Raw genomic sequence first — 13,679 nt, 5'->3', positions numbered from 1 at the left:
TTGGGTACAAAAATAAAAATATATTATCTTTGAAAAATAATGACAATATATACATATTAATTTCATAAAAAAACAATCCTTTCGATTAAATATTATATACAAACTATTTTTCCTAGCATTTGGTTTCAAGAGGGTGGGAAGAAGACATGGAAAGATACGAAAAGATCTGTATTCGCTACTTTGGTCGTCAATTTCTGTGAAAAACAAAGAAAAAGGAGTGTGAGTTTCAAATTTCTCTGAAGTCATAAGGTCTTATTTAGTGAGTCTTCCAAACTTACAATAAAAAAATCTGGAAAATTTACTCTCAAGTGTATAATAAACGAGGGAGGGGTTGAACAAAAATCTTCAAATTTTAGTAAAAGGAGGTCCTAAAGTCTATTCACGATAAGTGTGCACTCTTTTTTCTTTTACCTATAACTTTTGAAGGAATTCTTCAATCTTTATAAATTTGGTATCATTGGAAAGATATAAGCGAGTGGAACAATTTGAATTAAAAAATTTTTCAAAAAATTCTAAAAATGAAGATGAAAATGAAGAAGAAAAAAATGAACATCTTGTAGAAAAGTGCTATAACTTTCATTTTCACTGGAGAAATTTTTTGATCTTAGGAGATCATTACTGTGAATAAATTTCATTAAAATATTTATTCAATATAAAGTTATGATACAAAGTTAATAAGTGATTGACCCCAAAAAACAGCAAAAAACTGCAGAAAACAGCCTTTTTAGACGTCGCAATCAGCTTACAACTTTGTTTGATATCTTTTGACTGAATGATTATTTTTGAGAATTTTTTTCACAGTGATGACGTTCGATGATTAAGGATTCACTTCAGTGAAAATGATAGTTATAGCACTTTTCTACAAGATCTTCATTTTATTCTTCTTCATTTTCATCTTCATTTTTATAATCTTTTTAAAGTTTTTTTTATTTCAAATTAGTCCACTCACTAATATCTTTCCAATGATACTAAATTTATAAAGATTGAAGAATTCCTTCAAAAGTTATAGGTAAATGAAAAAAGAGTGCACACTTATCGTGAATAGACTTTAATTACCGGGAGAAGGGAATTATACCTCAAAAGGTGGTTATAGACTAAAGCCTGGTTATCTAGAGAAAAATAAGGGACTCTTCTTTTGACAGTGGAAAATATTTCCAAAAATTAATAAAGGGGAAAAAAATCAGAAAATTAACACTCAATGAGGCGTCAGTAAACGCGGGAAAATATATATGCGCAAAGTCAGCCACGGTTAACTCCGCTCCGGGCTAACCACCATTTTCAAATAATCACTCTTTTTTAGTGATCTTGTGTAGATGGTAGGATCGTCTAATTAGGCACCTGAGAGAAGTGCAATTGGGTTTGCCACAGGCCACGTTCACACATAAAAGCACTTTCCTATCTTTTGTCAACCGGGATCTAGAGAAATGGCAAACTAACCGTCTCAACTATTAACACATAAACGTTGATTAAGAAATTTGCTGTTGATTGACAAGTGAAAGGGGTATTATTATTGAAAATATGCCAGGCCACAAACCTGTGATTCAGCAGATCGCTCATTGAATCCGATAACTTGAGTGGTAGCTCCTGTGAAATAAAACAAGCAACCCATTATACTCTTATTATCGTCACTTTTGTAAACTTGAATGAACCTTAGCAAATAGACTTCCCCATACCTAAAGGGAAGAAATTTACGCCAAATTTAATCTGATTTCGCGGATAAGCTAATTTTTTGTTTAGAATATGGCCTATTTTGCCTTAAAAAGACCCATTTTAGAGGTGATTTTTTTAATTCTGAGAAATTCTTCCCGCAAAAATTTCTTCCTTAAGGTACCTTGGTTTTCGGAATCTACAACAATCACTTCGGGAATGACTTACCTAGTGAATCAGCCTTATAACCTGCCATTGTTTTCCATTGAACTTTGATATTATACCGCACCTGGAATTTGAAGTACATGGTTTACTGCATTACTTTCTACTTGCATTTGATTGCTTTTTGTTACATTTAAACGCTCGAAATTTTCTTTGTAGATTAATTTTAGGTTATATTTAATTACCGAGTATTTTACATAATATTAGGTTATCTAAACAAGGGTATGAAGAAACTGCAACCAATGGTCGTTCACCCCAGTAGGGAAATGTCTTTAAAATGTCTGTGACATTGCAGTAGATTTTATAAACCTCAGTTGATGATATAGTAGCAAAAATGGATAGAAAACAAGTAATACTTTAATGGACCTACCTATTTATAAAACGAATAATTAGAATTTAATGGAAGTAATGTATAATTTTAAATTTCGATTTATATATCTATTGGAACGGAGAAAGCAATTAAGAAACGCATCGATGTTTAACGGTGAAAGAAAAATAATATCGACACTTTAATCAATCATTCAGAGAAAATTAAAACTGAAGTAAAAAAAACATTTAAAGTCTGTCCAGATATAATTGGCAGTGGAAACAAGAATGCCTGTAACTTTTGATAGTCAAATATAATTATGGAAATTTTTTTTGCTTGTTTTAGAGAATCAAAAGCGCTATATTTGAATGTATTTTTGGTTGAAAAATTCGCGATTTTTAGTGGTTAAATTTGCGATTGCAAAAATTGAGCTTTTTTTCTATTTATGCTATAACGTTCATTTTTACACCAGTGGTAGTTCAACCTTAGATTAAGAAGTTTGTTAAATTTCAAGGCAAACAAGAAAGTCCTTCGGAAGATATGGGACCCGAAATACCCCTTGGTAGCACTTTTCTGTGAAATATCAAATCTCCAACTTATTACTAAAAACGGGGGTTATAGGTTATCTTTTTTGAACAGTGCAATTAAAAGTTGGAAAATGTTAAGTGTTGGTTCATTGGTATCATTGATTATTTCGAAACGAAGTGAAATCACAGTATAATTGCTTTTATTGAAAAGATAGGCATGAACTTATATTGTCTTTGTTATTTTTAAGTCATTAAAGAACTTTGCTAATTCCCAAAACACTAAACACAGCTTGGCTATGAGGTCATTAAAAAGATCGTAAAATGTGTTATGATCGAAAAACTGTTTTATCAATCATATCACTACCCCCGTTTTTAGTAATAAGTTGGAGATTTGATATTTCACAGAAAAGTGCTACCAAGGGGTATTTCGGGTCCCATATCTTCCGAAGGACTTTTCTGTTTGCCTTGAAATTTAACAAACTTCTTAACCTAAGGTTGAACTACCACTGGTGTAAAAATGAACGTTATAGCATAAGTAGAAAAAAAGCTCAATTTTTGCAATCGCAAATTTAACCGCTAAAAATTACGAATTTTTCAACCAAAAATACATTCAAATATAGCACTTTTGATTCTCTAAAACAAGCAAAAAAAATTTCCATAATTATATTTGACTATCAAAAGTTACAGGCATTCTTGTTTCCACTGCCAATTATATCTGGACAGACTTTAGTTTTCAGTTTTCATTATTTCATCACAGATTGAGGAGTCACATTTTGGGCATTGCCATTTTACATCATTGTGCAAAAAATCATGAAAATCTGTCGAGTTTAAGTTGAAAAAATGAAGGAAAACCGTTTTACGCCGGTTTTCGGCTGTTCCGGCGATTTTTAAGGAGTTCCGGATTCAAAGGATGATTTTTTTGGAAATCAAACGATGCTAAGTTTTGGGCATCATCTTAAAGAACATTTTTCTGTAAAGAAACAATTAAATAAGTTGAAAAAATGTGACGGAAATGTGAAAAAACGACGATTTCCGGCACATTTCCGGTTCTACAGACCGGAAAAAATTTTTTTTCGACAAACGGTTTTCGACACCTTTTCGGCAGTACTAATGTGCATCTATGTGCAAAAAATCGCAAAAAAACGAATGAAAAATCTTGAGGAAAATCTCAAAAAACCGCTTTTTTCGGGACATTTCCGGTTCTAGCGGCCGGAAAAATTTTTTTTTTTTTTTCGAAAATTGGGCTCTGTCACATTTTGGGCATTGCCATTTTACATCATTGTGCAAAAAATCATGAAAAATCTGTCGAGTATAAGTTGAAAAAATGAAGGAAAACCGTTTTAACCGTTTTACCGGAAAACGGTTTTACGGCTGTTCCGGTTTTTTTGGCGATTTGCGATTTTTTAAGGAGTTCCGGATTCAAAGGATGATTTTTTTGGAAATCAAACGATGCTAAGTTTTGGGCATCATCATAAAGAACATTTTTCTGTAAAGAAACAATTAAATAAGTTGAAAAAATGTGACGGAAATGTGAAAAAACGACGATTTCCGGCACATTTCCGGTTCTACAGACCGGGAAAAAATTTTTTTCGGCAAACGGTTTTCGACACCTTTTCGGCAGTACTAATGTGCATCTATGTGCAAAAAATCGCAAAAAACTGATGATAAAATCTCGAGAAAATCTCAAAAAAACCGCTTTTTTCGGGACATTTCCGGTTCTACCGGCCGGAAAAATTTTTTTTTCGAAAATCGGGCTCCGTCACATTCGAGGGTTTATAGTAATGCACCTTTGTGCAAAAAATCAGAAAAATTGAATGAGCCAATCTCGAGAAAAGTTGGTAACTAACGAACGAACGAATTAGTAAGTAAGTAAGTCTGCGACCGCAGTCGGAGGCGACCCGAAGGCTCCTCTTTCGATAGCTATCTACCCGAAGGTAGGGGAGGGCGCCACTCTTTCTCCCTGGATTTCTCCACTTACCCTTGATCCTTCTCTTAGTTGCTGAGCATCAAGCAGAGAGGCATCAAGTACCATTTTGGGAATCTTTGGTATGACCCGGCTGGGGGTTGAACCCACAACCTTGCGAACCGTAGCCGGATGCTCTACCACTGTACTACGGTCGACGAACGAATTAACTAACTAACGAACACGGGTTAATTTATAGGACCTCCACCGGGGTAGGTCCAAAAATCTGTAAAATTCCTTATTGAATCTTCTGGTGTCCAACAATTGTTTGGGAAGGGTTGAGAGGGGGAGGGGGAAACCCGGGGGGTACTGGGTTTGCGAGGTGACGGGTATGTCCGAGCCGAAAATCGAAAATCGACCCTTTGAGAGACAAAATTTTGGTGATTTTGGGACCCTTTGAGAGACTTTTTCCTAAATTTTGGTCCATTTTTTCCAAATTTTGGTTTGATTTTCACCAAATTTTGGTCAAATTTTTTGGAAATCGCGACCCTTTGAGAGAGAAATCTTTGATTTTCGTGATTTTGGGACCCTTTCAGAGACCAACTTTTGAATTTGTACCCCTTTGAGAGACTTTTGAGGAATGAGAAAAGGTACCCTTATGGCTCGCACATACCCGGCACCCATTTTGCCTAAGTACCCCCCGGGGGGGGGAAGCAGGTGTCCGCAATTTCTGGAGAGGGTTAATCAATGAAAAATATTATATTCTCAACCTTCTGTAGACTAGTAAACTAGTCGTTGAAAACAGACCCATATAAATCTGTATGTCTCTCCATACAATTTTAGGTGAAGAAAAAAGGCGTTGGAAGAGGCCCCCCCCCCCCCCCCCAGCGGACCCTCAATTAACGCAATCACGCAATTTTTTTTCGAAATTTACGCATTCACGCAAATTTTCCTTGAGTTTCACGCAATAACCCGACTTTTCAGAAATCGGGAAATTTTTTGGGAAACATTGGAAAATCGGGAAAACTGCTCATAATTGGTGGAAAAAAGGGAAAATTCACGTATTCCACGCACAAAATAGCCCAGATTCACTCATTCACGCAATCAAAAAGTACATTTTCACGTTCACGCAAGTTTTTTCAATTCACGCATTCACGCATTTTTTTTTCAATTTTCACGCATTCACGCAACCGAAAATGCCCATTCACGCAATCACGCAATCACGCAAACCGCTGGGGGGGGCCTTGGAAGAAGCTTCTAGTCGGTTATTTTCCTTTTCTCTCACGCGCGCTGAATATTTAATTAGTGTTTACATTATTTGATTGACAGTTTTATTATGATAAGGTTATAAGTAATAACCGACTAGTTTACTAGTCTAAACCTTCTGTAAAATATCATCGGTCATTCTATGTGCCCTTACCTCTCTATCTTGCCTGATGGAGAAAGTTTGACGTTCGCATACTCGAAACGATAACAAGGAACTTGTTGGTCTCAACCGCTAAAATAAAAATGTACAAACAGAGAGAATATAAAAACTTTAGCTTTTATAGTATCTGTGGTACAAAAATGTGTAGTAATTTAACATAAAAGAAAGTCACAGCGCATAGAACAAGTACAATTTAGGAGAATAATATGTAGCGAAAAGTGACGTCCAAAAAATAACTTGTAAAAAGTCTAAAAATTTTCCTACCGACTTTTTTTCTTGTTTTTAGTGGTCAAAGTACTAAATATCACACAGATTTTGTTCAGGGTTTAGGCCTTCTTTGGTCAGGAAAATAATTGTCTTGACAATTTATACCTTCATGTAACAAATACAAAGGTCATCTTCACGTGATGCGATCAGTTCGAAATAGAATCCGTGCAAAGCGATCACTTCTGAATGGTGTGATGTGTTCTGAAAAATGTTCGGTTAGAAAATGACGTACACGTTTTTTTTTTTTAAGAAACACACTTTTAAGAAACATGAGGCTCAGAAAGCCTGAAAATTAAGAAACATCTAAGAAACATGCTGAGGCTGAGAATGAGAAAACAACATTTTTCAATTCGTTTTTTTTTAAGAATCTTCCAATCAAGGCAAAGTTCCAAAAAAATACTTACATAACAGTTAGAAGCACTTAAGAAAATCAGTCAGAAAATCAATATTAGTCTTTTGATAGACTATTGTATTATCGACATGCGTCCTTTCAAAGTTTAGAAACATGTAAGGAACATTAAGACTCAAAAGGCCAATTTCTTAAGAAACACCGAGGTTGCTTGGTAAAACTAGTTTCTTAAAAAAAAAACGTGTATATGTTATCTTATATAAAATGGGTAATTAAAATCGCAAAGAAATCTTAAGTTAGTATCGCCCATTATCTTTAAAATAGCTACGAGCTAAAAGGCTGCATTTTATTAAGAACTTCCAATGGAAGGGTGCAAAACTTTCCAATCGGGCTTCCTCAGTGTAGTATCATAATAACACTGCCTTTAAAAGGCGTGGTTATTTCTCAACGCATCTGACTCACTCGTTTTAGGATGGTTCCGAATCGTAAGGAGTTCGTTTCGAAACGAGTCGTCATGTTCATATCGCCTCCACTTTGCAACTGAAAGATAAAAAATAGGTCTCAAAATCATTCTTTCTTATTTTTCCTGGATAAGCACCCCGCTAGTGTTATTGAAATTTACAAGATTTTTTTTTTTTTTTTTTGAGACCTCGACTTTTTTTTTAATGAAATAGGAAAAATACTTTGTCTTTATCACAAAAACGTATACGTAGTAAACTCGAATATTTACATAGATTACAGAAAAATATTTAATAAATTAAAAAGCTAAGGCCCGGTATGGATCTTGATGATAAAACATGGTAAAAATGATAAGATTAGATAAAAAAAAATGGAATTAGATATTTGCAATTGTTTCACTGACAATGGGGTTACCCTTGTCTAGTGAGGGGGGTTTGTAGGGGTTCGAAATACCGTTTTCCCGTCAAAATTTTTGCTGAATCCCGGAATCCCGAAAATTGGAAAAATAATAACACCGTCACACCGGCTTGTACAGGGCAAAAATGTACCTAAATACCGTCACCGACTGATTTTAAAATACCGTTCTCCCGTCTCTTTTTTCGTCAAATCCCGTAATACCGTACTAAAAAATGGCAAATCCCGTCACACCGTAAAAGTACAAACCCCCCCCCTCTAGTGAATCTAATAGTTCTTTCTGCGACCTACACGATCGGCTTCCTCTAATACACATAGCAACAGCGCTTATTAGGGAGAAAGAAATCTTTCTTCGCAACCACGTAACCATTAGAGAGTAGGTGATGTTCTTTTTCTCACCGAGAGTCTCTGCTAAACGAGAGTAAAATTTTGTTGTTTCTCGCCCCATTCCACCAGTAGCGGAGAAAACGAGGGGAGTAAATGAACCGTGTTCAATTTGAAGAATGCGTTCACCATAAGATTTCTTTTTCTCCTTTTCGTTTATTTCAAAACACTTTTTGAGGCTCTGGTTGGCGTATCGCTTGGCAAGTGGGTTAAATACCCTTATATCAAAAAAGGCCAACTGTCCTGCTTGCCAGAAACCCCGTGCTTTAATGTCTAAACGTGCATTGCCTGAAACAATAGCTGAGCGTTCATTAAACTCCTCTCCAGTGAGAGGTGTAAGTGCTGGTTCAACACAAACATCCTTGCATGTGTTACTCAGAAGGTTTGCCGTCAAATTTCGTAAATTATTATGACGAAGTGAAACAAATCCTCCTTTCTTGCACGTGAGTGAATGTTCAATCGTAAACGTTTCACCACACTCGCATTTGGCTGGTAGACGTTTTAGATTCCACCCGTATCGAAGGCGAATCAAGTCCCAAAATACGTTCTTTGGGATATTGTACCCCTCTTCAAGAAGAGGTAGCGTCGTCAACCAGATAGAAGCGCCTTTTTCGGAACTTATTTCAACGGCCTTTCACTGGTGGATCGGAAGTTGTTCGATGATGGTTTTCCGTCTGGCTTCTTGTCTCTTGGATTTTTCGGAACGGATTTCTCTTTTGATGCCGTGACTTTCGTTGTATTCGTGAAGAAAATGCTTTCGTTGAAGGATAGCATTTGAGAGACTTCGAGTGACTTTGATCGAGTTTTCAAATTCTTGGTCGGACAGCTCGGTGTAGATAGGGATAGCAAGACCTCCCATTTTCGTTGGGAGTGAAATCAGCTGCCGCTCGATGGGGGAACAATGAATACCGTCTTTTATGGCAGGTATGAACTCGTTGTCCAAAACAAAATCGAACTCCGCTAGCTCATCTACGATGTTGGGAATCGTACGCATCAGGTATGTTAGCTTGTGTTTGAAGCCTGCCGTAAAGCAAGTGTATGCTGCCTGCGGTTCGATCTGGGCAATTTTTGACAAGACTTTTAATTGGTCAATTAGTTCCTTGACTTTCTCCCGGACGAAGGACTTTTTATAGCCCTCTGAGCCAATCGTTGCTCCGAGATGTCTTTTTCCTTCAACGGTTACATTTACTTTGCTATCTTTAAAGGTACTTCTAGCAGCTGTTTCAAATCGTTGCTTGGTGAAGAGCCATGACTTTGTTGCCTCAGGATAATCTATAGCCAAAATCGGGACCAAGTGAACATAATTGCTTCCACCAAAACAAAAGCTCATCGATTTTTCCAGCTGCAGTCAGGTCGTCTGCAAAACCAGCTGATACAGTAGCGTGATTTTTTGTTATGCTCGCATTGACTAGCATGAAGATCAGGGGTATTATTGCGACAGCATATATCGCCATGGCGACTGGGTCTCCTTGCGTTGTACCCTCCTTCGAAGATATCTCTACTCCACCGATTACGAATAGCCGCAGGTTCTCGGCATAACAGTTACGAGCGAATATGGCGAGAGGTGGACATACAATACCAACATTGTGAAGAAACGCTTTTCGGTTAATAGCATTGAGAGCATTGCTCGCATCGACCAACAGGACGGCCTCTGATTCTTCTTGATCGAATTTGGTTCGCATGGCATGGATAGTTGACTCACACCCTGCTTCTAGCCCTGCGCAAGTTTGAAGACAGCCGACTGATGAGATGATTTCCTGACGAAGAGCAGCAGTGACGACTTCTCCGGCTATTCGTCTGAGGATTTCTCCGACTCCGATGGGTCGAAGTCCAGGGTTTTTGTCCAGTGGTATAAGTCTAGATGCCAAAAGTGCTTCGATTGATAAGGAGTTCACTTTTTCGGTGCATAGCCTTTTTATCACTAGGGCTAGTGTTTTACATAGATCAGAAGAGCTGGTGCCATAACAGTTCGATGTTAAAATTCTGCACCAGCTATTTGCATCCAGCCCCGATGGACCAGCACCACCTTACGTTGTCGATGCAGCTTTTCTCACCATCTCTTCGTCACTCATTTCGAATTTGATCGGATGGACTGGCTTTTCCTTGTCGGTGAGCAATGCGTTTTCTGGTGGCTCCTTCGCCTCAGGGTGCTTTTGACGAAGAAGTTGGAGAGTCTTTTCATTGATGGGAAGGATGCCGTTCTCCATGTTATTTGTCAGGATTTTTATGGCTCCATTAATGTTGCCTCTCTGCATTTCTTTCAGGAAGCGTTTCGAGGTTTCTGCGATTGTTTTTGGTTTGCTCGAACTTTTTAAGTTCTGTTGAATTGCTGTACTTTCCTCTAGCAGTTGATGGAACTCTCCTTTCATCCAAAGCTCCAGCCTTCTTTTTAGGTGAGCACTGTGATCTTTCGCTTTGGATTTCAGTGAAGGCTTTTGAAGAAGTAACTGAGGCATAACCATTATCATTTTGAATGATATACTTGCTAAGGGAGAGTCATGTAACCATTCGTTGAGAAGATAGTTATTTTGTTCAATGTAGCTCTTCCCAACTTTGCCAAATGGCAGCATAAATAAATTTCTCCTCCAATATACAATCTTCTCATATATGTATTCAATACTTCTTACCACGTGGGTGTTGTCGTAGTCTCCCCATGTATACAATGGAATCTTATTTTGAATGTTTGTTGGTATTGATTGTTCTGATTGTTGGCTGTCATTTTCTGCTATTGATGGTTGGTCTGGAGTCTCGACGAGAGGAGACAGTGCTGGAGCTGTTTTTGGTTTTGCTTTACAGAATCTTTGATGATTCTTCAGTCCAGCATTACCTTTATACTTTTTGTCGCATCGATCACACGTTTTCAATTCATTGACGACAGCCACTTGTGTGTTGGTTTGTGGTGGTGACGCTTGCATTTCAAATATTGGGCTGGATCACTTCAGATAATGAGGCAGTCCCAAGAGGGTTGGTTACCTCTAGCTTCTGTTATTCCCCAAAATCCACGGCAAGTAATGAAAAGTGTTTCAAAGCAAAGCAAATCTATTTGTCTGGAAATATATAATAACGTTTAACGTTGACAGCCATTGCAAGATTTAGTTTCACTTTCATTTTCATTGTTTACATTGTTTTTATTTATCATCCGCCATCTTTGTTTACAACCGCCGATCACCGCTGTAATATTTACAAGATTTTCAGAATGACACTCGTTGGAAGGCGACGTTTAATACCTTCATCGCGAAAATTAATCCACTTGAAATTTATTCAACCCGCTTATTGTAGAGGTGGCAGAAATACGGTATTCTAGAAACCATAAAGAGGGTCTAGGAAACCCAAGGTCGAAGGAGAACATTAGCTGGTAGAGAGTTTTGACTTGATTGTGGTCCTTCTTAGGTCCCAGGGGTGGGGTACTAGGGTTGGCGGAGGGCATGTGTGGACGGGACCTCCGGAAACCGACTCTTAGGGAGGCAAAGATTTTAGTGAGAAGTGTCCTTTAGAGAGACTTTATTGAGGAATTTTCTTCAATTTAAAAAAAATGCCTTCCCCTTAAAGAAACTTTACAATTTTTTCTCTCGAAATCAGAAAGATTTCCTAATAAAAATCGTGAATTTTCCGACCATAGAAAGACTAATTTGAAATTTTCTTGTAACACTTAGAGAAACTTTGGAAGGTGAAAAAACAGACCCTTATCGTCCGCACATACCAAGCACCTATTTTTGTTTAAGTACCCCGCCTCCCCCGGGTCTTAGATAGCAAGTACATCCTTATCGTAAAAGTTGAACATGAATGAGTTTCTTACTGAGTAGTAATGGTTTTGAAGGACTGTGAGTAGCCATGAAGTTGGTAACAAGTTCATCTTTTGGATTTCATGAACGTTTGATGCTAGGGTGGAGGTAGAAAGTGAATAAATAAGGTCAACATGTTTGACTTGAAGATATTGGCAACACATAATTCCTTAGTTCTTTCTAACCCTCTCACTGCTAGGTCTAACTTTTTTCAACGGTATACAATAAATGTTAGGAGAAGTCGAGAAGTAAAAAAAATTGCGGATATGACTTTGCTTTCGAAAAGAGTTTACAGCAGTAAAGTTTGAGAGTCACAGAGAGATGAATGGTTAAAGATTTTACTGGGTTTAAGCAGTAGTAGCTGGGTACAGTGTAACATCCCCTTCTCACAGACCCTGTAGGATTTTTTCAGCCAGTGGGGGTTAAAATAAAGGACTGAAACTCGATGGGGATTGATATTCCCATACTTTTTATGGCTGGGGATTTAAATTCTTTTGTTTTCAAGTCAGAAAATCCAGTGGGAATGGGAAAAATAGCATACTATTTTGCAGTGAGGATTGGTTTATTTGAATTTTTATCAGTCGGGACAAAAATATAGTATAAATTCCACCGGGTACGATATTTTGGCGAATTTTTCCAGTGGGAAGGGGTCCCAGTGGGTCTGTGAGAAGGGGGTGAACTAAACAAAAACGATGTTTTTACTCACGATCTAATATTCCATTCAACCGGAGTTCTTTGAAATGTGGCAAATAACCTCGGCCCTAAAAAAGAATATTCTTTGATGACAAATCTTCTATTGTAGTACCCAAGCAACAAGTCTGGTATATGCTTTCTATTTTTGTAAAAAAAGGGTATATTCGAATTTGATTGGAAGAACACAAAACTTATCTGGAATCAAGCGTTGGAAGGTTGTGGCTTATGGCTTGACCTATTCAGTAATAATGTCACTCACTTTTCAAGAGAATAAACAGATCTCATGTTACCTCGTTAGTTTGCAAGTATGGCTTCGTACTGGAGATACTGAAAATATAGAATGTATAATATTTAATAAGTTATGGACATGCAAAACTACGTTACAACAATAAAATCGTACTATCAATAAAATCGTACTATTAGAATTATACCAGTAATATATATTAGTAATTATACCTCATGAACCAAGTGACAACAGTTGTCCACGATGGCATTCCCTGAAATAAAACGTAAATAATCACTCGTCAATCAAAAGACTGTGAAAATGGCTCTTAGTTGAGTTGCTAGTTAATCAGTTACCATTTGGACAAAAAGTTTCTAACTGCTTGTTTGTTTTTTTATAAGCATAACACTTATAAGCATATGAAGGCTCGGATTTGCAGAATCCCTAAGCATAACATAAGCATATATGTCAGCCTAAAATATTTTTCAAGTTGTCATTTTTTATCTGTTTAAAAAGGTTTGGCAGAGGTCAAGTAAAAAAAGACATTCACGGCTACTCTCGGGTACCTAATAGCCGTTCCCCCCGCTAATTAATTTTTCGAAAATTTTCCACCCAGGACATTCTTATTCCAACCCCCCCCCCCGCTTATTGATTTTTGGGAAAATGTTTCTGAAAGTTCCCTCTTTTGTCCTAATTCTGCTGTATTAGCCTCCTTTTCAAAAGTTTTCCACCCAGGACAATTTTATTCCAACCCCCCCGCTTATTATAAGTTTTGAAATTTTTTCCAAAAAGTGCACTATAAGGGTGTAAAATTTGAGAAAATACCAAATTTTGAGGTAAAATTTTGAAAAATTGCACTGTAAGGGTCCGATTTTAGAGACCTGATTTTTGGCCGAACGTACGGTCATTTTCAAAATCGAGTGCCCCCCCCCCCCCGGGGCACGAGCCTGACCAAAACAATCCTATTACATTATGCCTAGAGCAGCTTTGAGGCTTCATAAAATTTAATGGACAGAAATTTCGAATATTAAATGGATTTTTACCGGAAAAGAGTGCGAAAGCTTTTACGATTAATG

At 37.2% G+C, this 13,679-nt stretch overlaps 1 protein-coding gene across 1 annotated transcript in view; it reads right to left on the bottom strand.

The window, feature by feature from the left end:
• Positions 1-13,679, bottom strand: part of LOC136799969 (BTB/POZ domain-containing protein 16-like) — a 33,452-nt gene continuing 19,773 nt past the window's right edge. Inside the window, exons 12-21 of the mRNA XM_067056594.1 lie at positions 12,837-12,877; positions 12,671-12,707; positions 12,394-12,448; positions 11,702-11,784; positions 7,111-7,188; positions 6,405-6,500; positions 6,027-6,104; positions 1,876-1,936; positions 1,535-1,584; positions 1-194 (exon numbers count right to left, since the gene is read on the bottom strand). Of these exons, the coding sequence (XP_066912695.1) occupies positions 126-194; positions 1,535-1,584; positions 1,876-1,936; positions 6,027-6,104; positions 6,405-6,500; positions 7,111-7,188; positions 11,702-11,784; positions 12,394-12,448; positions 12,671-12,707; positions 12,837-12,877 (648 nt within the window). The 3' untranslated portion in view covers positions 1-125. The remainder of the gene's footprint in view (positions 195-1,534; positions 1,585-1,875; positions 1,937-6,026; positions 6,105-6,404; positions 6,501-7,110; positions 7,189-11,701; positions 11,785-12,393; positions 12,449-12,670; positions 12,708-12,836; positions 12,878-13,679) is intronic.

This window comes from Clytia hemisphaerica, unplaced genomic scaffold (genome assembly GCF_902728285.1).
Source record: "Clytia hemisphaerica strain Z4C2 unplaced genomic scaffold, Clytia hemisphaerica genome assembly, whole genome shotgun sequence".
Taxonomy (NCBI): domain Eukaryota; kingdom Metazoa; phylum Cnidaria; class Hydrozoa; order Leptothecata; family Clytiidae; genus Clytia; species Clytia hemisphaerica.
The sequence above is the reverse complement of the archived record's forward strand: the minus strand, read 5'-3'. Positions and strand labels throughout refer to the sequence as shown.